The sequence below is a fragment of the Phaenicophaeus curvirostris genome, chromosome 12 (genome assembly GCF_032191515.1).
Source record: "Phaenicophaeus curvirostris isolate KB17595 chromosome 12, BPBGC_Pcur_1.0, whole genome shotgun sequence".
Lineage (NCBI taxonomy): Eukaryota > Metazoa > Chordata > Aves > Cuculiformes > Cuculidae > Phaenicophaeus > Phaenicophaeus curvirostris.
In genome coordinates this window covers 22,640,668-22,664,175 of record NC_091403.1, presented here as the reverse complement: position 1 = coordinate 22,664,175, position 23,508 = coordinate 22,640,668, and the positions used below count along the sequence as shown (strand labels likewise).

Sequence of the window (23,508 nt, the reverse complement as noted above, 5' to 3'; positions counted from 1 at the left end):
TGTGTTTTCAAAAGAGGCAGCAGTGTCTCAGCCTATGAGTGGGGTACATGGATTGCACTGGACAGAGATAAAGCTGTTACGTAGAATAACAGGGCACAGATGTTTCCTGCCCTTGCCTCTGAAATGGTAAGCAGAGGAATAGTTCCCACACTTGAGTACCACATGCAGGGCACAGAACAGGCTGTTTGAGACGAGGTGATAAAGAAGGATCAGTCTCAGGTGTATGTCCAGCCCATGCCTAAGAGCTGACATCAAGACCAGTGCTCTACAGGTGTCCTACCAGATGTTATCAGTATTAGGTGATACCATTTTGCATCATCATCTCTGCTGAGACTCTGCAGTGCCAGGCGCTTTACAGACACGGAGCAAATCTTAATGCCTTGTAGAGGTGAGGCAGGAGCCAGCAGCCAGGCAGTACCAGGGAGAACAGAGAACGGAAACAGAGCAGATGTGCTGTGGTCTCAGCAGATGCCTGCTGCAGGCACCATGGCAAGAGAGGGTGATAAGAGAAGTGGGAGAAGGCATGCGGAGGTGCAACAGGGAGCTGTTCTTATGTGAAAAGAATCCCTGTGTGTGTGCTGCAAATGCAGCTTGGGTGACGCGAGCTGGTGTCACCGGCAGCAAGGGTTATGGATGGCCGAGCAGTTGGTGAAGGGGCTGTTCAGTGTGGTGGGGAGACCAATGACATGAGGTTCAACAAGGCCAAATGCCGGGTCCTGCACTTGGGGCACAACAACCCTGGGCAGCTACAGACTAGAAGTCTGGCTAGAAAGCTGCCTGGAGGAGAGGGACCTGGGGTTGTTGGTTGACAGTGACTGACCATGAGCCAGCAGTGGCCCAGGTGGCCAAGAAGGCCAGTGGCATCTTGGCTTGTATCAGAAACGGCGTGACCAGCAGGTCCAGGGAGGTTGTTATCCCCCTGGACTCGGCACTGGTGAGACCTCTCCTCGAATCCTGTGTTCAGTTCTGGGCCCCTCCCCACCAGAAGGATGTTGAGGCGAGTCCAGAGAAGAGCAACCAAGCTGGTGAAGGGGCTGGAGAACAGGCCTTATGAGGAACGGCTGCGAGAGCTGGGGGTGTTCAGCCTGGAGAAGAGGAGGCTGAGGGGAGACCTCATTGCTCTCTACAACTACCTGAAAGGAGGTTGTGGAGAGGAGGGAGCTGGGCTCTTCTCCCAAGTGACAGGGGACAGGACGAGAGGGAATGGCCTCAAGCTCCACCAGGGGAGGTTCAGGCTGGACATCAGGAAAAAATATTTCACGGAAAGGGTCATTGGGCACTGGAACAGACTGCCCAGGGAGGTGTTGGAGTCACTATCCCTGGAGGTGTTTAAAAGACAGGTGGACGAGATGCTGAGGGACATGATTTAGTGATTGATGGGAATGGTTGGACTCGATGATCCTGGGGGTCTTTTCCAACCTGGTTATTCTATGATTCTATGAGAGGAAAACGGTGACTGGTGCAGTGCCGCGGTCCCAGTGCCAGGCCAAGGAGGGCTATGCAAAGGAATGGGGGCTAAGCAGGGCTGAGGTTTGTGAACAGGAGGTGAGCAAATAGGGCACAGTTGCGAAAGCCTGTACCAGGATGTTAGCAGAGCATCTGGGCAGGTGCCCATGCCCTAGAGCCAGAGGACTGGCAGGGTGCAGGTCGGAAGGGAGAGTTGAGAAAAAGGTATAGGACGTAGAGGTTGTGCATTGAGCAGTGCTGTGTGTTGCCCACATTAAACTCGCGATGAGGACTAGAGATCCAGAAGGCTGGCTGAGACAGGGATTTTTTTTTCATGTAGCAGCTAGGCAACACAATGACTTGTCCATGCTAGTAGTTAGTGGCATTTTGCTCATGGAAAAGACTGCCCAGCGATAGTACATGGAAGGAAAAGGAGGACAGAGGCTGCTGTGATTCCACAGAGAGCAGGAGGGAGGGGGGATGGTCCTTCTGTGGGTGGTGTGTTTATATATGTGAATATATATTGCTGAGTATAACAACTCTTGTTTGACCATCTCTCATCTCACAAATGTAAGCACCAGCAAATAATGAAAAGAGGGACAAAAAATTGATAGGGAAGAGCAATATAGTCCTTGGAATAGCAGCGATTCACAGGGATGGCAGAAAGCTAGGATGGAGCTACCAGAAAGACTACTGTATTATCCTAGGATGGTATATAAAGGCCATCAAAACACATTTCTTAAGCAAATACAGGTTATTAAACAAAAAAATTTAGGACTAAATATTGATAGGGATGACAACTCTGCAAAATCTAATGATGGAGGGGTTTTTATTCCCTTCAGGAAAGGCTTCTGAGCCTAAAGCCTTCCAGTCCTTTCCCAGAGAACAGCAGAGTTCCCTTTCCCTCCCCAAAGCTGTGACAGCACTGGCACAGAAGTGCACCCAGGTCACTTCTGAGAAGCAGAGCCCAGACAAACCTTATCTTTGTTGCTGCTGCTGGGCAAAACCTTTCTGGGATTGAAGTCCTTTGGCGTTAATTTGAATGTCTGTCCTTTCCAGAAGGGTTTTGTGATAGCCTTTGTTTTCTTTCTTCCAAAGCCTCCAATAGTTCTAAAAGCAGTTTGCCTGTGCCCGTGGGTCCACCTGTCTATGTGGACTTGGCGTACATCCCCAACCACTGCAGTGGGAAGAACACCGATCCGGAGTTCTTCAAGCGGGTTCGAGCATCATATTACGTTGTGAGTGGGAACGATGCAGCCAATGGAGAACCGAGCCGTGCAGTGTTGGATGCACTTCTGGAAGGGAAGTCTCAGTGGGGGGAGAACCTGCAGGTAGGTCATGGAGATGCCGAGGAGTCTGAGTGATGCTTCTTGTGTCACAAGTACTGGGGAGAAGGGCTGTGTCACAAACAGCCAGAGGGAGTACACTAAGAGGAAGCACAGGTACAGGGCATGTCCTGCTCTGCAGTCTTAGAAGAGTAAATGCTTGTTCCCATGAGGAGGAGGACACCCACAAGTGGTGTGAGTTGAAGCAGATATGTCCCCCTCTCCACCTCCTTCAGCAGGTTGTTGGGGAAGCATTTAGAGATCACACAATTCTCCTTATCTGCTGCAGGGTCAGTGTAGCCTGGAGCGTAAAAAAGCACCATCACAGTTAGAATTTTCATCACGGTGCCCACACCCAGTGGTATTCTTTGCTGGCCTTGCTTGCTGGAATCTTTCTGACAGCAGCTTTTTATTGGTGCTTTTGAACCAGGATGTTCTTACATACAGTTCTCCCTCAGTCAGGTTTGCAGGACATCCTGAATGGGCTCTGTTTCTGAGGACAGGTACAAGAAAGTATGTGTGTTCTTTAAGATGAAGCAACCTTGGATTTTGAGTTCCTCAAGTTGCACACTGGGTCTATAGGCACAAAGTCTAACATCAGGCCATTGGTAGTGACACTCTCAGCATTGTTCCTTTTCATGCTAAGGGCTCTTTCTGAGGCTGTTTCAGGAGCTCCACAGAGAGATCTCTCCCCTGCACTGCAGCCATTATCATCGTGATGGTGTCAGCGCTGCCACCCTGCAGCGAGCTCAGAGCACCCTTGTGCTGGTACTGCATAAAGTAAAGCACACGCTCTGCCTTACAGAACCTGACATCTGAAAGACATTAAATAGAATAAGCAGTACCAAGGGCACAGCGTTCCAAAATTAACGGGAAATTTTAGCCTCAGCTCCTGTGGGCATTGTTTGTCACTGCAGTTGTTCTCAGACAATCATCCCTGCTGCTCTCTTTTCCCAGGTGACATTGATCCCAACACATGATACTGAGGTGACACGAGAATGGTACCAACAGACCCATGAGAAACAGCAGGAGCTAAACATCATGGTACTGGCAAGCACCAGCACTGTTGTGATGCAGGATGACTCTTTTCCAGCCTGTAAGATCGAATTCTAAATCTCCCATACTTTGCGTTCATCCATTGACTCTCCAGTCACTGATGCGACATCAGAGACACCATCAATCACAGTCCAGTTCTTCTCTGGTTTAGTCCTCCACATGGTTCCCATTTGTCAGGCAATCGGGTATCCATCTAACTCAGCACTGGATGCCATGAGAAAGAAGTGCAGGGCTCTGTAATATTCTGGACTGAGCTAAGTTTGTGCAAGAGCAGTTGCAGGCCAGGGGCACTTCACTTTCCCTGCTTTATTCTGCTGCCTGTACAGTTTCTGTAGACTATCTTGGCTGCCTTGCTGCTGTGAGAGCTTGTTCTACTCTCTTCCTGGCTGCCTTGCCATTTAACCTGTAGCACCAGGAACCTTGTCTTTCTGGTGAGGGCCGAGGTGCTGCTGCTGCATGAGGACAGTGCATGGGGGGCAGGGGGGCAGAGAAGAAAACTTACTTGCAAAGAAAATGCACCTGGGAGATGAGGGAAGGCGACACCCTTCAACCGTAACATGACAGTGAAGGTCATTCTTCCATCTCCCATCCTGAACATACAGGTGGTGGTCTGAGCAAGAGGACCTGTGCTCCAACTAGGCAGGACCACCGTATGCCAGCTCCCATGTATTTGGTTGCGGCATCCTGCAATACCTGCTCGCTACGCTTCAGGAGCTGGGAGGAAGGAGGGGGTATTCAGCCTGGTGTTCTTTGCTACAAAGAGCACATTTCCTAACCGGCTAACCTGAGCTTTGCACACACAGAGTGGCCAGGTCCCTCGTGCACATCAGCGGTGTGACGGCAGGAGGCACAGAGGGGCTGTTGCCTCAACAGTCACACAAAAAGAGTTTCCAAACGCACAACTACAGCCCTCTCCAAAGCCAAAGGGCTGAAACAACCCTGGCCGCTGTTGGCCTAGGATGTCTGAGCAGCCTGCCTGTCCTTGTAAACCAAAGGCTTGCGTGAGGATTGTGGCGAGGCTGCAGAGGGACCCGCATGTCATACTGAGAGAGGCTGACATCTGACCGGTGTAGCTGGTGGTGCCAGCCCTGCAAGCAGCAGCAGCTCCCTCACTGCAAGCCTCTGAGCTGTGTTTGAGCTTTTTGTTGTCCCTGTAAGTGTCCGGGATGCGGGGAATAGAACCTGTGGTGTGAGAAACAAGAACCTTCTTCCAAAAACACTTGGGGAAAATAGTTTAGTAAGCATAGTTGCTCTTAGTTCCCCAGCCCCGTGGCAGGGACATGCAGACCCTGTTGCCAGCACAGGCGAGGTGCTGTGCACACCTTGCAGCTCGCGGGCTGTTGCAAACACACCTCCTGCCCTCTGGCCGTCCTGGCAGAAGTGTCGCTGTATGTGGCGAGTGCGTCATTGCTACGGAACAGCCACCCAGACCTCCTTGGTGCGCAGACCCTTCTGGCGGTGGGGCTGCAGCGTGTTGGTGCTTGGGTGCACTGAGCCCGCAGCAGCGCTGAGCCTTCGCAGATGGGAGAGCATCGCAAGAGCATCACACCACAAAAATGGCTATTATCTTGCTGTAAGACAAAGAGCAGCAGTAGGGCGTGCTCTGCGTAGGAAGTGAAACAGAATGCAATGCTGCAAGGCTGGACATGGAGCTCAATATATTTCCATCTGCTGTGTCACTCACCATGCTTGGCGCTGAGCTGAGGTCTGATTCCATAATAAGCATCCTAGGACCCTGTGTTGTGCTTGCCTGGGACACTTCATTCTCAGTGCTAATTTTCTGGTAGTCGACATGAAGAAAATGCTTAAAAACCTACACCTAGGACTAAAATGGAGTTTCTAGGGAAATGGTTTACTTTACATTTAATTTATATATTTATTTTTTTTATGTGAAGCTGCATTTTGTGTGAATTTAATATTTTAATTTATTCATGTTAACATGACACCATGTGCTCTTAGTGTCAGTTCAGAGGTTTCTCAGTAAAAATACTTAGATGCTGCAGTTTAAACAAAAACATAAAAAAAAAGACCATAGAGATCTTGCTGGCATCGAAAGGGCTCTGTGCTCGCAGCCAGTGAGGCTGTGTCTAAAACCCAGCAGGTGCAGGACAGAGCCCGAGGCCAGCAGCTGTTCCTCAGGAGCAGCCAGCCCTTTTGACACAGCCCTTGTTAGGAGCGTGCAAGCTTACTTGGGGATTTAGCAAATCCCTGCCCTGTGCTGTGTTCATTTTAGCCAGCTGCCCATGGGAGCAGCTGCCAGCCAGTGTAGGTGTGGGACGCCGGACTCTGGACACGAGTGGCTCCCGGGATCCCTGCACGTGGCTAGGTGTAAAAGCTAATGCACTAATTTTAGATAGACCCACACATGAATGTTTTCTCAGTTTTAAACTTGAAGTAATTCTGACCAAGTGGCAGTGATAGTGAGGCTTTGCAAGGTGCCTGCATCCTCCAGGCAGGAGTGCGGTCACTGGCGCGTGTTCGGGAACAGCACCTGCCCCCTGCAGCTGTGCTGCCTGGACAGCTTTATCCTACCACAGTTTGCTTCCCTGTCCTCAAGGCTCCACACTATTTTTAATCTTTTGTGGCAGTCTGATCTGCCCTCAGCCTCTCTCCCTGCTTTGTCTTCCTCCCTTCCCAATCGTAAAAAAATTCCAGGGAAAAAGACTTGTAAAACCGCCGATTTGTAGAGTCTGACCCTGCGCAGCCTGCAGGAGCCAGCAGAACCCATCCAGAGCCAGAGGTAACACAACACTATAGAGAGAAACAGTTAAACTCCGCTTTTGCTTGTTTCTGCATGTGGGCAACAACGCGTAATCTTCCTGTATGTAATAGGTACAAAAATACTATTTTAAACCTATAATTAAAAAAGTGAACGTCTTAACTGTATTGAAATGGCAACTTGTGCTCCTAGCTTCTTCTATGCTAAATGTTCTAAGAACAGAGCCCTGATTCTTTTCTTCAGCATCATGTTTCTATCTGAATTTAGTTCCTTCAGTTCTGTCCTTTCCATGTGAAACACTCTGTAACCGCTGTCGAGAGAGGAGCCCGACACATTAACAATAAAGCCACAAGAACATTTCCGACTGGTTCAAACCGTTCTTTGAATGGGTCCCTCCTGTAGGTAGGGGCACATGGACACCGCCACCAGCCTTCCCTCCTGAGCTGCCTCCCCGATGATGAGCTCAGGCATACCCCAGCCTTTCCAATGCCACCACCCCTTCACCAGCAGCTGTTAAACCTCCCTGCTCAGCAAAACTATCCCAGCTACTGCAGGCAACATTTGCAGCTACACCCAGCCAGAGAGGCAGGAGCACGTAGCAGCCATTTGTGCTCATCACCCCTTATGCAGCCCAAAAGCATCTGAAAGTGCAACTTATGCATCAGTGGTTAAGGAGTTAACGGGCATGGTTTAGTGATTGATAGGAATGGTTGGACTCGATGATCCTGTGGGTCTTTTCCAACCTGGTGATTCTATGATTCTATGAAATCCAGCTGGAGGCCGATCACCAGCGGTGTCTCCAGGGCTCAGTGCTGGGGCCAGTCCTGATCAATATCTTCATCAATGACCTGGACAAGGGGAGCGAGTGCACCCATAACAAGCTTGTGGATGACACTGAACTGGGAGGAAGTGTCAATCTGCTGGAGGGTAGGGAGGCTCTGCAGAGGGATCTGAACAGGTTGGATCAATGGGCTGAGGCCAACAGGCTGAGGTTTATCAAGGCCAAGCACAGAGTCCTGCACTCTGGACACAACAACCCCGTGCAGCGCTCCAGGCTTGGGGAAGAGCCGCTGGAAAGCTGCCTGGCAGAGAAGGACCTGGGGGTGTTGAATGGCAGCGGCTGAACACGAGCCTGCAGTGGCCCAGGTGGCCAAGAAAGCCAATGGCATCTTGGCTTGGATCAGAAACAGCGTGGCCAGGAGGACCAGGGAGGTTCTTCTCCCCCTGTACTCAGCACTGGGGAGGCTCCACCTCGAATCCTGAGTTCGGTTTTGATCCCTTCAGTACAAGAAAGACCTTGAGGTCCTGGAACGAGTCCAGAGAAGAGCGATGAAACTGGGGAAAGGGCTGGAGAACAGGCCTTACGAGGAGCGGCTGAGGGAGCTGGGGTTGTTTAGCCTGGAGAAGAGGAGGCTGAGGGGAGACCTCATTGCTCTCTACAACTGCTTGAAAGGAGGTTGCAGAGAGGTGGGTGTTGGTTTCTTCTCCCAGGTGACAGGGCAAGAGGGAATAGCCATAAGGTGTGTCAGGGGATGTTTAGACTGGCCATTAGGAAAAATTTCTTCACTGAAAGAGTTCTCGGGCACTGGCAGAGGCTGCCCAGGGAGGTGGTGGAATCACCATCCTGGGAGGTCTTTAAAAGGCAGTAGAAGAGGTGCTTGTGGACATGATTTAGTAGTGGACAGGTATGGTTGGAGCTGATGATCTCAAAGGTCTTTTCCAACCTAATGATTCCATAATTCTATGATTTTGAGGAGCCAAAACTGGCTTTGGCAGGATTAAGCCAAAAATATCAGCTCCTGCCATTGTATCCTGAAATTGTGTAACTGTCCTTTTCCTTTTTTCCCTCCTTTGTGACTCACGGCACTTCCACACACCCCTTCTCTTCGAGAGGGCGTCATTATTAATCCCTGCTGCTGCTAAGCCAAGGGAAGCACGGCCGAGCTGCTGCATGAGTGCTCAGTTTTCATAACACACTCTGCAGGTGTTCGTTTGGAAGTGTTAGAGCATCTTGCCAGGCCAAAAGGCCTTGTCAGAGGCAGCTCTCTTAAAATCCCTTCTTGGCCTGCCCATCGCAGGGAGCAGGCAGAGACCAAGCCTTGGTCTGGCATGGCTGCTGGCAGCCCGGCTGCCCGCGGGACAACACCTGCCGCAGAGGTCAGGACTTCCCTCTGATCCCACAGACTGGAGAATAGGACTTCACAGAATTACCAGCATGCAAAACACCAACACAGCCAGATAATTTCTGGCTAGAGGACTCCAGCAGCCAAAAGATGCATTCAGAGGCTGAAATGAGGCACTGATTAGAATTTGTAGAAATATTCTAAGTTTAGGGATACGGAGGTGTGTAATTTTTTTACCACAACAAAACCATGTCCCGTCGTAGACAGGTATGGCTGGAGTCAATGATCTTTAAGGTCTTTTCCAGCCTAATGATTCTACGATTCACTCCCAGGCCCGAGCTCTCCCTGAGCTGCAGAGCCACAGCCGCTTCCCAGCATCATTCCCTTTTCATTTACAGGTGAGAGAAATGGGCTAAAGATTGAGGAAACACCGTTAAGTAACTGGTTCTTGTGCATAGCAGCAACCTCCCTGGGAACTCGGCTGCTGCCACACTCAGCTGCCCCTTCTTGCAGCCCATGGCCCTCAGTGCCCACTGGAAAAGCCCCTGGGTGCTCCCTGCAGGTTCTGGGGCTTCGGAAGCCTCAAGCTCCCAGCAGTGAGGTGAGAGCACTCAAGAGTCAGGACCTCACCCCAGAGGCCCCGGCTGCGTGACCTGCTGATGCCACTGCTGATGGAGCCGTGCCCGACTCCACAGGGGATGCCGGCTCCAATGCTCAAACTGGCAGCTGGGGATTAAGAGGCACGAGGAAGAGGACACAGTACCCAGCACATGCTTGGACCTCACAAGAAGGTGTGGACCAAGTGAAAGGAGAAGAACACGCTGCCCCAGCATCTTTGTTTCACCTCCTCCCCAGTATCTTTGTTTGACCTCCTCCCCAGTATGGCCAGCTCTTCCGTGGAGGTAAAAAAAGAGGTGCCTATCCTGGAGAAGACAAGGCTCTGAGGAGACCTTATAGCGACCCTCCAGTACCTGAAGGGGACTACTAGAAAGCTGGGAAGGGTCTATTTACAAGGGCATGGAGTGATAGGACAAAGGGGCATGGCTTTAAATTGGAGAGGGGCAGATTTAGCCTAGACATAAGAAGAAAATTCTTCACAATGAGGGTTGGGAGGCCCTGGAACAGGTTGCCGAGGGAAGCTGTGGCTGCCCCATCCCTGGAGGTGTCCAAGGCCGGGTTGGATGGGGATTCGAGAACCCTGGCCCAGTGGGAGGTGTCCCTGCCCATGGCACAGGGGTTGGAACTGGATGATCTTTAAGTCTCTTCCAACACAAACTATTCTATGATTCCTGAGCAAAGGCCTGCGCACTCGCTTCAGCTGGGACTTCAACCACAGTGCCTCTCCTAGGATGGTAGAAAACAAGCAGGGCTCACTGGCCCAGGCGCTGGCCAGCTCTGGCACAGACTGCTGCGCGAGTCAGCACCAGACAGAGAGAGACACCAGACCCACAGCGGAGATTTACTGTGAACATGTATCATCACAACACAGCGCGGAGATCTTTGGGCACAGCTGCACAAAAACACAGATCCTAGCTACAGACAAACACACAGACTTGTCCATAAATACGCAGGCGCAGGAGGCACAGCCCTGGCCAGCACTCAGGGCGCGGCAGGGACACCCGTGTCAGTCTTGCCCTCAGGCTTGTGCTCGCAAGTCATTTACATAAATATGTATTAAATATTTTTCATTTTATATATAATAAAGATTTTCTCCTTATTGGTTTCTAATAATCCTGACTTTTTTTTTCATATAGCAGTTTCTTTGAATTTCTGTCACCAAGACTTCAGAGCTGCACCCTGCCTGACCCTTGGGGACTAGAAAAAAAAACCCGTGTGTGTCCTCCCTGCTCACCTCTCTCAGGCCGGACCCGCAGGCTCCTGCCTGCCCCGACCCTGCAGGAAACATTGAAGTCCATGCCAAAGAGGCATTTTCTTGCAAGTAGCAGTCTTGAACCTGATCTCCTCATTACTCTCCTTCCCATGGTCATTCAGAATGCTTTCTGCTTCTCCTAGTCTTCCTACCACGGACTCTCTGGACCGGGTTTTGGTGGCCAGTGGTGAGACTTGAGAGAGGATGCAGGAAGGAACAGAGAGGAGGTCGGTGGTTGTCCTGGATCTGACTGCTTTAGGCCCAAAATGCCTTTCTTGGAAGGCTATGGGCCGAAAGATCTCCAGGGAGCATCTGTCCCCTTTGGAACCACCACCCCTAAAGCCTTGGTTGTACCAATCCTCTAACCCTGCTGTCCCAGAGAGCACACAGCCCTTGAGACACCAACGCAGCCCAAAGGAGGTGCTGTGCCAGTAGCAAGACTGCATTTGTTGTTCTTTTAACAGGGCAGATGGGACATTGTCTCTTGCTGAATGGCAAAGACCTGGCTTGTGGAGGAGCAGAGCAGACTCGTCCACATCCCAGAGTCTGATGGCCTTGGGACAAGGCTTGTGCTGTGGCCAGCCAGCTGCAGAAGGGGCTGTGCAGGAAGAGCCAGGCTGCCTCCAGGCTAGAAGCACTTGCAGTGTGCTGTCCAGTGAGCCTCTAATTCTGCTGATCCTCCTGACAGAGTGGCTGCAGACCCTCCACGTCTTTCTCTGGAGGCAACGGCTGCCCCTGGTGACCAGACAGAAGCTGGCATGGCAGAGCACTGTCTCCCAGCAGCTCCTTGCCCACATGCTCTGGGTCTAACACCTCTCCCAGCAGCTCCTCCTCTTCACAGGACACCAAGCTCTCCTCAGACAGCCCTGACAGAACCAGGCCAGCCACTCCCACTGCACACTCCTCACCTGGCTCCACTCTCTCCCCAGCCAGCCTTACATCAGACCCTGCACCACACTTTGGGTTCCCTGGGTTACTTGGCTCTAACATTTCCCCAGATGATTCTTCTTCATCCAGCTCCACCACACTCTTCTCTTCTGGGTTAGAGTCCTCCTCTGCCAGCTCCTTCTCACTCAGCCCCAGAAGCCTGTCTGGCTCTGAGACCTTATTCCGGGCCAGGGTCTCTGGGACGCTTGGTTCTGCCACCAACAACCCAGACGTCCCCACCTCGGGGTCAAGCCCACTGCTTGCAGGCTGCCCCTCTCCTTGTGCCGGGGACTGGCTTGTCAGCTGCTCCTCGCTTTTGGGGGGACTGACAGAAAGTTTCTCCATGAAGCTGAACCGAGTGCCATTGTCCACAGAGGTTGGGGAGGACGGGCCCGCACTGGAGACAGTACTGGAGGGGCCACTGCTGTCTGCAAAGAGGAAGAAAAACCTTAAACATTTAGCTACTGCTTCCCCAGCCCAAAACCTGGGCAGACCCAGGCTGTGGTACAACTGATGGCTGAGGGCTGCCAACATGCCATGCAACCTGGCAGGGGCTTGCAGCAGCTCTCATGTGTTTCTGGCAGCTCTGTTGATAAAAACCCAGCAAAAACACCATGCTTACCTCTTGTCTTACAGTGCTGTTATCGTTACAGAGTGAAATGCTTTCCATCTCAAAGCTCGACATCACATTTCAAAATTTCCTCCATTCCCTCATTATTCTGTAACACTCTCAGCTTCAACTTTGCTCCTCTTGGTTCTTGACACACACACTCCCTAAATACTGAGCTTGAGTCTCCAACAGAAGAAGGAATACTGCTTTCCACTAATGCTTATCATGGCCTTATGATGTGAGCAAAACCACATTGTGTCTTATCCTGTAAAGGGGTGAAGATTAACCAACTATTTTCAGACAGATCAGTTCCCTGTCCTTGCTGCCTACACAAACACACGTCTGACACAAGGAGCCTACAGCCAGGAGGAGAGCAGGACCACTCTGTGAGCAGCAGCCCTGAGTTGTGGCACTGCTGTACAACTGCTGGCTAATGCTTTCTCCTGTGGGTGCCAGGCAGGTCTGCTCAGGGGAGACACCAACAGCCACCAGCTCTGCAAGGACTGTGACAAGTGAGGAGGAGCTGGTGGAAAGCCTGTGAGTGAAGAACTAAACTACTGGCTGTTCCCTTAGACCTCTCAGTGATGGATGCACAGAGCTCGTTAGGAAAGGAAGGCATTTCCACATGCCAACACTGAGCGGGCCATGCGCCATGGAGATCACAAAACCTGAGACGAACATGAAGTACGTTCAGGCGCTCCGTGTCCCAGTGCAAAAAGTAGAGGATGTTTGGAGAGACAGCATCCATCCAACAGTAGATGTCCCCAGGACATACAATACTAGAGTCCCTTTTCATGTCTTTCTTCGGAAGCTTTCTCGCAGGACGTACAACTGCTTCCCCTTTTACCCATTCCCCCTTTCTGTTTCTGTTCCTTCAAGGGAAGAGCATGGAAACCTGGAGCATCAGCAGGTTGGCTTCCACCATTTGGCACCCTTTACTTCCCTCCCTCGCCATCACATTCCCCCTTGATTAGGAAGGGAGCACTCACACCAAGGAGGCTTATCCGAGCGCTGGCGCAACGGCAAAGAGGATGATGAAAGGATGCGCTGGGACATAAAGGGGTCTCCTGGTATCTGGCTGCCAATCATGGAATCAAACAAAGCTTCAAGAAAAAAAAAACACAGATTAGTAATATTCAGATAGACGTAAAGGAATGGCTCATAGCCCAGCAACAATGAGCAGGCATGTCAGGAAATGCTTAAGAGCAGTGCAAGTTCAGAGCCAGGCCCATCCCTCAGCTCCCGGGAATCTGAGGCTAAGATTTCCCAAGCTGGAGTTTGTATCCATGTCACCATACGCATGAGCACAGGCAGACCTGAGCCACTTTTCTCTTGAGTAAGTGGCCCAGGACAGCTCTGAGCTGGATTCCACAGCTCGCTCCTCAGCTGGGACACCGTGGAACAAGATTCAGAGACTGCATTTATTGCCAGTCCTCTTGGGCCGATCTGTCCCAATAATGTGAAAGACCGAAAGGTCTCCTTGCCTCGACTCTATCCAGGCTTTCCCAGAGACAAGCCCACCTCACAAGTACCTGCGGTAGACTGGACATTCGATTCGCTGCAACTCTTGCACACAGCCGTCAGGAACTCGTTGACCTGTCTCAAAGAGAGGGAGTTGTGCAGGGTCTCCAGGGGATAAATGGTGGGAACCATGGAACAGCCTTCAAAACCTGGAAAGAAACCCAATCAGAAAATGAATAGAGCAAACAGCAACCCAAATCCATACAGGACCATTCATGGCTGAATGAGCTGGTCAGTCTGGGAACCAAACAACAGGCACACTCAGGCCTAAGGTCACCTCTCCTAAGCCAAGAAAATCTCCGCTAGGCAATCACATGCAATAACAGACCTGAAAGCAAGCGTCCAGGCACACGCAGAAGGAGCAGGGAGAGGAGGAAACATACCTAGCAGCAGCTGTGTTTGCTGCAAAGCCTGTGGCCCTTGTGCTAAAACAGAAGGTTATGATGGAGAACTTGGCACAGTGCTGCACGCTTTACAGAAGCTAAAAAGAATTCGAATAAAGTCAACAGAATTTCCATGAAGGGACATGAATGAGCAACAGCCCAGCCTGGGACACTGCCTGCCCTCTCCCAGCAGCAAGGTAGCGCCCACCGCCTCAAACACAGGGGATGGCTGAAAACCCCCTCTCACAGTTGACCTCCAAGGAAGGGCTGAGTTGAATTATTTGTTCCCTTAACAAGAATTCACTGCCAGAATTAGCAGAAATAGGTATCTCGGAATATAACAAACACTTGCTCAGAGATAAGCTGCATCACAACCATTCAAAATAAAGCCTTTGCTACTTAAGCCATCAGTGTGTGACGGTAAAGTGTCTTTGCCTTCACCCAAGCCTTCTGGCAATGCTTTGCAGCACCACACCAACCTGAAACCATCAGAGGAGCAAGGAACAAACAAAGGAGCCTCTGGGCATATGGGAATGAGGGCTCCTCCTGCTCTGCACCTCCCGACTGTAAAAAGGCCCCTATACTTCTTAAGCTTAGGCTTCCCATTCTGTGACTCCCTAACCCTCTCCAAGGAGCCCAAAAATATCCTGGGAAGCAACTGGGTTTGTCCTTACAGAGAAGGAAAGTACTTTGAAATGCAAACACAGCAGCTCTTGATGCCCTGCTCTGTCCACATGGCTGCCCGGCACACTGGCAGTGATCCCTGCAGCTCGACAGCACCTACAGAGAAGACACAGAGTATTGGGATTATCTGCTAAAGGCAGTCTTTTTTCCAGTCACCTCCGGGACAGTCTTTGCTCTGATCCACTCACCCAAACCAGTTCTGCAAGAGGCAAGGAGCGTGAGCCAGCAGATGGCATTTAGAGCGAATCCGCGCACAATGTGAGGTTGCAGAGCACATCATCACCGGTTCAGAGGGCTGCAGAGACATTCACGGCTGTAACAGCTACTGGAGATAAAACCCTCCAGACAGTCCAGAGAGGTTGCCTGTGCCACAGCAGGCCTACAAACATCTGCTCAAGACAGGAAGGAAAACAAACCCTTGCCTAGGATGAAGGAATGGAAGACACCAGAAGAACACCATACTCTTCTGTCCCTTGTTGAGAAGTCCAGAGACTGGAAGTGCTGAATGAGGAGGAGTATCTGTTAATTATTTTCTCACAGGCATCCTGGGAGGCAGAGCTAAAGGAAAAGGGCGAGGGCAAGACTTAACAACAGTCATGTGGAGATGGTTGTGGAGCAGCACAGTATGAGGCTGATGACATCTCACAACAGAATCTGCTTTAAGGGGGGCCAAAGGTATCTCAGCTTTTGAGGTCTCCAAAGAATAAGGGGAAAAGTTTGAATATAGCACTGGGTGAAGTGATGTGGTTGCACGATATGCTGGAGGCACTGATGGGAACCTGAGGGCTCGGGCACTCTTCTGATAAAAAGAGGAAATGAAAGGTCCAGCATTAAAGGAAACATGGAACACTGATAATGCTGCTGGTGTGAAATGACACTCCTAAATCCTCAAACGGCCAAATCCTGCTTGTAGAGCTCTGCTCAGCACCGTAGCACTTACGCAGTCTCAAACAAGCGTAGAAAAAGGCAAAATTTTCCTTCTTGAGGTGAAGCACTAAGGCTTTCAAGGAAAATTGAAATTTGTATATGTATATCGTCTCATTTGTATATGGCACTGCCTCCCCACACACCTCCCGTGACCGGCTCAGCTGCCGCGGGGAGGCCAGTGGTGGCTTCATGCCACCGCAGCAGAGATAAAGCACAAATTACCACTCCAGAACCCTTAAAGATTCCTCAGCGGTGGCTCCAGCCACTGCTGCTCCACACACCTTTAGCAACAAACTGACATCTTAGAGAGGGGGCCACAATAATATGCCAAGAGTGCAAACCCAGGGAATAATTCCAGCCTGTCAGGTACCCTGTGCAAGCTGCACAGGTACTGTCGATGCTTCCCGACACTCTTTTCCAGGGCCTATGGGCAAGGAGACTGCCATCTGGACAACAGCACAAGAAACTAAGCAGAATTCCACTCTCTTTGTACCAAAGTCGAAGAGCAGCCCACAGAGGAACACGCTTCGGATTTCCTTCCAACTGGTTTGACTACACCTGTTGCATGTGGGGTGCAGAGCACAATCTACTCCCTCCACAGCGCAGCCTGCCCCACGTGGAGAGGCGTGTGGCAGGGACCATGGACCAGAGCTGCTAAAAAGCAATCCCAAAGTCAGCTGTAATCTTCTCCAGGCAAGGAGTACAGCGTGGGTTTGCCTCCAAACTTTTTGTTCACTAAAATAGGAAGAAACCATCTGTTAAAGAAAACAAGATTTGGTTGTGAGAAAAACCTTAAATACACAAGGCAGAGGAGCCTGCTGAGCGTGTGTGGTTTTGGATGTCCAAGGAGACCACACGTGATGTGGGGGAGCAGCTCTGGGGGAGTCTCCTCTCTGAAGTGATGCTGCAGCCGCTGACACAGCAGAGGATGTTGCAGCCTGAAGAGCTGTTCTGCATGTGAAAGCACCAGCAGTAAGGGTCGGCTGGAGGACTAGAGGTCCTGATCTGGCTCACCCAGGCACCCCGATGCCAAAGCTGCTGGCTCACCTATGTCACAGCCAAGTTGACGCCGTTCCAGTTTGAGTTCTTCTTCCTGGAGCAACTTGTTCTTGGCACGTGCACATTTCACTGCACACTGTCAGAGTCTAACCAGGAAGATCACAGCCTACGAAGAAATCCAAGGTGTGGCTCTTCCCCCAGAGTAAGGCTGTTCCAGAGCTGCCCATACCATCCCCCAGCACTTGGTAAGAGCATAAAGAAAGTGATTTGGGTACAAGGGCCCTTTTGCAGAGATCATCTAGCACACTGTACCATATAAAGCAAACGGAGGCCTATGCCTGTCTCACATCTTCTGTCTAAACCAAAGAACCCCAGCTTTCTAGGAGACACCAGAAGGAAATGAGAAATACAGCTGCTGTGAACACATGCCTCTTAGCAGATGACCTCAAAGAAGGTGTCAAGGAGTACCACCCTTTTGTCTGGACTGCACAATGATGAATTCTGAGACAGCTGATACCTGCATGAGGATTACATGGCTTGGATGCCGAGCAAATCCACTCTGAGTGACCCCTATGGGCTGTGTTACCCCCCTGCTCCTTCACTGCAGGTGTAACGGGCACTTCTATCCATTTAGCTGTGTCTCCTTCAGTCACCCTGAGGTCCAAAAGACAATTCAGCTATAGGTGTTACCAGCAGAACTAAGACAAGCAGATTTTTATGCTGGTAAAAGCAAAAAGAAAGGGAAAACACAAGACTTTGAATTCGTTTGCATCTTCTTGATGACTGCAGAAATGTCCCTGTCTAAGCCCTCAAGATGAAATTGATACCACTTTATTAAGAGGAAGTGTCTAATTTGAATTGAGGTAACAAAGTTCCCCAAATTCTCTGTATGTCTCAGAGAGACAAGAAGAAAGCTTACTGTGTGAGATGAGTTGGGAAAGCTGAGTTTACACGGAACACATGCAGCCCCCAGGATGGCGTCAGTGGTGGTATGCTTTGGCCTCAGAGCTGGTCATTCAGCAGATTGCCTGAGCCACCTGGCTAGTGGCTGTGACAAAGAACCGTCAGGTAGTCTGAATGGCACCTTCCTCAGCTGTACTAAGGTTGAGCTGAAGCCCCAAATACAGTGGATGTCCAGCAGAGCAGGTTTATCTAAAGAACGAATGTACTTGCTGCTGCAGCACGCTGGCAAACAGAGCAGCCAAACTGCTGCCAGCCAACAGACAGAGGCCAAAGAAGACTCAGGTCAGAAGTCTTTCTGCTCCAAAGCAATCCTTCTGTATTATGCTTTTCCTTGACAGTTCTGAACATTACTACACACAACTCAAATAGCAGAAGTTGCCAAGTTACCATCCAGCTCTCCAGCTGTAAACTCTGTGTTGGAGTGGAGAGGGTGCCTGCTCCTTTCTAATGCTGATCCTGAAAGCAAAATGCAGATGAACCACCCCTGGCACATCCCCAAAGGTCTGCACACCAAAGCTCTGTATACCAGAAGCACTTGCCCAGCCTCAGCACAGATCCTGAAGGGCATGGGAAAAAGCACACTCAGCAAGCTCCCCTCCAGCGTGCTCGGTCAGTGCAGCCTCGTTTTGCTGGGAGAACTCCGATATGTGTGTCTCTACACATTTATATATACACACATGATATGTACATGAACCAGGGATTTGCTAACAAGCCTTTCTTTACGTCAGCCTGTATAGTCAGCCTGAAAGTCTGTCCTGGTCCAGCACCTCCCTGCCCACAGTGCCAGAAGCAGCTGTGAGTAAAGTGGCAAATGGTGCTCTGACCCTGATGCGTCCCTTCCATTTTCTCCAGCCTACCCTGGAACTCAGTTAAGCTCCTAACACACCCACACACCGTGGTGAGGAGTTACACTTTGTGTGAAGAAAATTACTTCTGTCCTAAGCTGTTGCTTCTCACTCCAGTAAAAAGCCCCAAGCTCCCGTGCTGGAACAGACACTTAACTGCAGATCCCACCACCCTTCTCCAGGCCACTCCACTATCACAAACAGCTTATCCAGACTGCAGATCTCTAACTTTTTCTTCATCATCCCAAGTGGTAATGGCCAGATCTGAGCCCACCATTTCAGATGCAAACCTGGAGGTGTTCCCCTTGACATTTAACTGTATTTACACTAAATACCACCTGCTCTTTTGCTGCCCGCTCATTGTCAGGGGATCACTCTGTTTCTTCACAGCCAAGCTTTCGTTTCAGTACGACCTTGATCCACTACCAACACGAACTTACTTCACACTCCCCTTTTCCCAGCTATGCCCACAAGGATAAACACAGGTTCCCAGACTGAATGCCTCAGGCCACCACAACTCATCTTTTCAACTATGGATGCTAACTGCAGACTTTTAACTCACTGATTCTATCTTTTAATTCATGTTTTCTTTGTGTGGACAGAAAGCCGAGAGAGAGGGCAGAAGCATGCAGTTTTCACCAGTTTGGCTGCACTGGGGCAGGATTTGCAGCCAGTCACTGGGCTGCAGTGTTCAGGGGTTCACTGCTTCTCCCAGCCAGGGCTCTCAGGCAGATATCAGCAGCAAGGAAAGCTCAGCTCCAGCTTTGGAGCAGTCTGCTGTGTCCCAGTATCCCTTCCCTTGAAGCAATCTGCTCCTCTCCAGCATCTCTTCCCTTAAAGCAATCTGCTTCTCTCTAGTATTTGTTGCTAGGAGACCAAGGATTGTCCTAATTATGTATGAAAAGTAACTGCCATCTCCAAACTGCCTACCTGACAGAAAGGGCCATATCAAGAAAAAACAGACTGTGTAAGAAAAATTCTCTTTTCCAGGCTCTGAAAAGCTTGATCCTGTTGCTTCCCTGCATGAAAAGCTACACTGCCTCTGCCCTTCCACCTAGGGGTCAGAGTGGCAAAGGCGTTCATGCATCACAGCACACCGCTCAGCAAGCCACATGCACCCAGCAGGTTTTTTATGGTGCAAGGTCACACCAAGAGCCCAGCCCAGGCAGCTGCACACCCACAGTGGAATCCCTTTACTTCTTTTAGCTGCACTTGGACTTGAGTGCATCACACAGCCCGTCTGTGCCAGCGGCTGAAAATACCAGAGACACAGCAGCAAGCTTTGATTTACAATGTCTAGATTCAGTACTGCAATTACCTGCCTCTTCCCACCTGAGACACGGCACATTGCAGAGCTCCTGACAGGCAGAACAGGCGCCATGCAGTGCAGACACACAGCAGCTCGGTTTCTACCCTGTCTTAACGTGGTTTCCCTAGAAACAACACAATCCCACAGGCACTCACTTCCCCAAAACTTCCACAGCAAGTTCACTCTGGACGTGACCAGCTGCAGCGCCTCCTTAAACTTATTTCTTTCCACACTCTCGCTATTCACTTTGGTTCCTCTGTTAATAACGGGACACCTTGCAGCAGCCCCGAGACCTGCACAGGGGCATCACGTCAGCAGCACATCGCACCAGTAGGAGCTCAGCATCTCACCTGAAGGGAGCTTAAGGGCTGGCCCTGGCTAAAGGAAGGAGGCAACGATGAATTGCCATAGATGGAAAGAGCACTGGCTCCGTGTGGAAAAGCTACGCCTAAGGCTCCGAAGCTGCCGGTACAACAGCCCACACAGCTTGCTGCAGCAGCAGCCCAGAGATTTAAGGGATGCAGTGAGGGAAATGCTTTCCTTTTTAGAAGCAAAGCATACTTTGCATTCTCAAGCAGACAGTGGTCCCTGCTCAGCTACAAGAGCATGAGACCGAGGCAGCTGCAGCGTGCAGTACCGTAAAGACACTCCAAGTCATCCTGCCCTGAGATCAGCCAGCTCCTGAAGAGGCGCAGGTGGTAGGAGCACTGCTGGAGGTGATGGGCTAGAGTGGCATCCAGGGAGATGTTCCGGCTCGTGGCATAGTCAGAGGAAAAACGGCGCAGCAACTGGGCAACATGGTGGTGCTCAAACGCATCTGGAGGAAAGGGGCCACAGAGTGAGAGGAGAGGGGCACGTGCAGCTGGGAGAGAGAGAAACTGGAGATGCGGGGATGGAGCTGCCAGCACCAGGGCTGCAGGGTGGGAAAGACCCACACCACGCACCAAAGCCCTCCTGTAGTGAACAGGTCAGGAACACCCTTAGGTCTACAGACCCGCAGCCACACTCTTGCAGGGCATCCTCCCACCCAGCCCGGAGCGCAGCTGCAGCACACGGGCAGTCCCTGAGCAGCGAGGTTTCAGCTTTGAAAGTCTGAAAAGTGAACAGATTTTAGGACACGTTCCAAGCGCAATACAGTTCAGGTGTGGCTAGAGAAAGGTGATCAGGCCCACACTCACCCTCCCGCAGATGAGACAAGAAACCCAGACTGCCAACAGAGCATTCAAGTCCTGCCTTCCAGATGCAGTCAGCCACCTCAGCACATGGAAGAGAGCAAATGACCCGGCCTGAAACGACCAGAGGCTGCGAAAGGGACAGTGGGGGACAGCAGGGTTTGAAAGCACAGTGCTCAAAGGGTGGAAGAACAGAGCGGGCATAAGAAGCGCTGACCTCGCCTCTGCAGACTCTCGGAACAGCCCTCTGCGCTCTTCTGTGACATCCTGGCATGGCAGACAAGACACTAGCATGCAGGCATGCCTTCTCCTCCTCGTATACAGCCTCAGGACTCATGTCATACTCCCAAGACTCAGGAGACCAGCACGCAAAGCATCTGGCCTGTGCTTGGTTTATGTGGCTAAACGTCCTTCCTGTGAAAACCAGTGCCAAGCCTAGACCAAACACGCCTAACTTCAAGCTCGCACCTCCTGGACCTCTGTCTTTGTTTTCTTGATTAAGGAGCACTTTGACATTAGAAATATTTAGAAGTTCTTGAGAAAAGGCTGATGCCCAGTTTCACTTTATTTTATGTGGGGCAGGGCAGCTGCTTTAGAGTATGGCTTAGGGAAGACTGGTGCTTGGTACAAGTTTTTCTGGTGAGATCGAATGACACATCCTGCTGACACACACCACGTGAGCTCAGATGGTATCCAGACATACAAACAAATCGAGCAGTCGGCCACTCTGAGAAAAACAAAACCGAGCAAACATAGAAAATAGGTTCCTTTCACGTATTTGAAACAATAAAATCACATTTAGCTGCCCCTTCCCCTTTCATCTTTCCCAAAGCTTTGGTCTCCATAGCAGTCTTCTGAACTTCTTTCATCTTCCAGATCACGCAGAGGAGAATTTCTTCATATTTACTAAATAACAAGGTTGCAGAAACAGCCTTGCTCACGTAAGAGAGAAACGCTTAACTTGGTACCTTTCAGCGAGCTGCTCTGGTTCTAACTAGTCCCAACAGCAGGAGCCATGAGGGAACAGAGGTGCTGTGAAACAAACCTTCTCAAAAGTGTCTGTGCCAGACCGGGACAACAAATGCTGGTTCAAGGCCTCTGCTAACATGGAGCTGACAGACTTTGACCTTGAAAAACTCGCAGTTAAGTGTTAGGTTGGCAGCAATGAGAAGTTGAGAAAGTGAGTTAACGGGAGCCTCTACACAGCTACCAGCAGGACAGGGGTGACACAGGCTGCATCACCCTGGGGTGCACGGTGCTGATCCCTGCTGCCTCGGGAAGCCAGCAGGCCCAAGCCAGCATTGACCACCAACAGCAGAGTACTGAAAGCTCTGGAGAGACACCATTCCCAGGATAACGCCTGCAGGAAGGTGAGCCTACTGCCACCAGCACCACCAGGCTTGCAGTAACCAAGGGAGCTCCCTAAAGGACGAGTTTGCAAACAGGAAGCTATGGGATCACCGGTTCTAAAGAAATTGTGCTGAGGAACATTGTGCACAGAGAGAATACTGTTAGCTCCTCCTGCTCTCCCACCACAGACTGTGCTCCTCCAGATCACACACACAGGGAGCCTCAAGCTATTCTTATTTTGGTCCTGCAAATCTGCACTGTAGAAACTGAGGATCTAAGCTGCTAATGCTCTAATAGAATGTGGAGTAGATATCCACCCTCCCCAAACCCAGCAATGTTCTCCCACCTATGTTCTCCCCCCACCCCGCAAAAAGGGAGCGTGAAAGAAGGCTTTAATGTCCACAGTGGAATTAAAGGCTGTTTTAGGAGTCCATTCCCAGGACCCCTGCTCTTCTTTTTCACATGGGACAAATGCCTTGGGGGACAGCAGAGGAACCACAGAGGATGAGTGGACAAGAGACAATGGGGGAAGGTGAAGCATGTGGGACACCAGATACACAGACACAAAAACCCACAGGAAGGCTGAGAGGAAAATACGTGCAGAGAGAATTGAACGTGAGCATGGGGTTAGAAGTGTGAGGGAACGTCAAATCAAGGAAGCAAACGTACCATTAGTCGGATGCTTTGCAAACGACACAGAAAATCGTTTTACGGCTGGCATAGACAAGAGCTCTGAGGAAATAAAAACAGATCATCTCAGTTAACAGCCTGCTTCTAAGGATCCCCGACCTTCATATGCTTGCAAGTGTCCTTTCAGGTTTACCACCTTCTTGACTCCCATAACACTCCCGTTGGCACTGCTACAGCACCTCGGGTGCTCTCTGCCTGTGGGCCTGGCTGAACCTTGTGACTTCCTTGCACTCTTCCAGCTCCCCACTTCCCCTGCCCTGCTGCTGCCTCCACCCTACAAAGACCTCAGCCGCACTCTCTCAGTCACAGACAGCATCTCACACCTTCCCACCACACTTCCAGCCATCCCGAGAGCAACCCCAGCTCGGTGCAGCACAAGATGCAGTTAGGGCATGCTCACAGCCACAGGGGCACAAGCAAGCAGCAGCGCCGTGGGAGGACAGTGCTCAGGATTCACCTCTGCCCAAGGAAAGCAATGACCCTTCCGCAGAGGAACTGAAGAGCCCTGGCACAGGTAAGTGCAGCTCCAAACGCTCTCTTAATGCAAGCTGAACAGAGCTATTTATGAGTCTCAAACTAAATCAGCTAA

The 23,508-nt window shown here is 50.8% G+C and overlaps 2 protein-coding genes across 8 annotated transcripts in view; one reads left to right on the top strand and one right to left on the bottom strand.

The window, feature by feature from the left end:
- Positions 1-6,905, top strand: part of MAP1A (microtubule associated protein 1A) — a 58,945-nt gene extending 52,040 nt beyond the window's left edge. For both annotated transcript variants that reach the window (XM_069866941.1, XM_069866940.1), the window contains 2 exons: positions 2,545-2,777; positions 3,729-6,905. In XM_069866941.1, the coding sequence (XP_069723042.1) occupies positions 2,545-2,777; positions 3,729-3,884 (389 nt within the window). In that variant the 3' untranslated portion in view covers positions 3,885-6,905. The remainder of the gene's footprint in view (positions 1-2,544; positions 2,778-3,728) is intronic.
- A 3,208-nt stretch (positions 6,906-10,113) lies between these two features.
- The window catches only part of PPIP5K1 (diphosphoinositol pentakisphosphate kinase 1), a 50,058-nt gene continuing 36,663 nt past the window's right edge, over positions 10,114-23,508 (bottom strand). For 3 of the 6 annotated variants that reach the window (XM_069866770.1, XM_069866773.1, XM_069866771.1), the window contains 4 exons: positions 22,899-22,961; positions 13,609-13,746; positions 13,066-13,179; positions 10,114-11,894 (listed from right to left, as the gene is read on the bottom strand). In XM_069866770.1, coding sequence (XP_069722871.1) covers positions 11,203-11,894; positions 13,066-13,179; positions 13,609-13,746; positions 22,899-22,961 — 1,007 coding nt within the window. In that variant the 3' untranslated portion in view covers positions 10,114-11,202. Of the gene's footprint in view, positions 11,895-13,065; positions 13,180-13,608; positions 13,747-20,344; positions 20,570-22,898; positions 22,962-23,508 lie in introns of all 6 variants that reach the window. The other 3 variants (XM_069866772.1, XM_069866774.1, XM_069866776.1) reach the window with 2 other exon arrangements.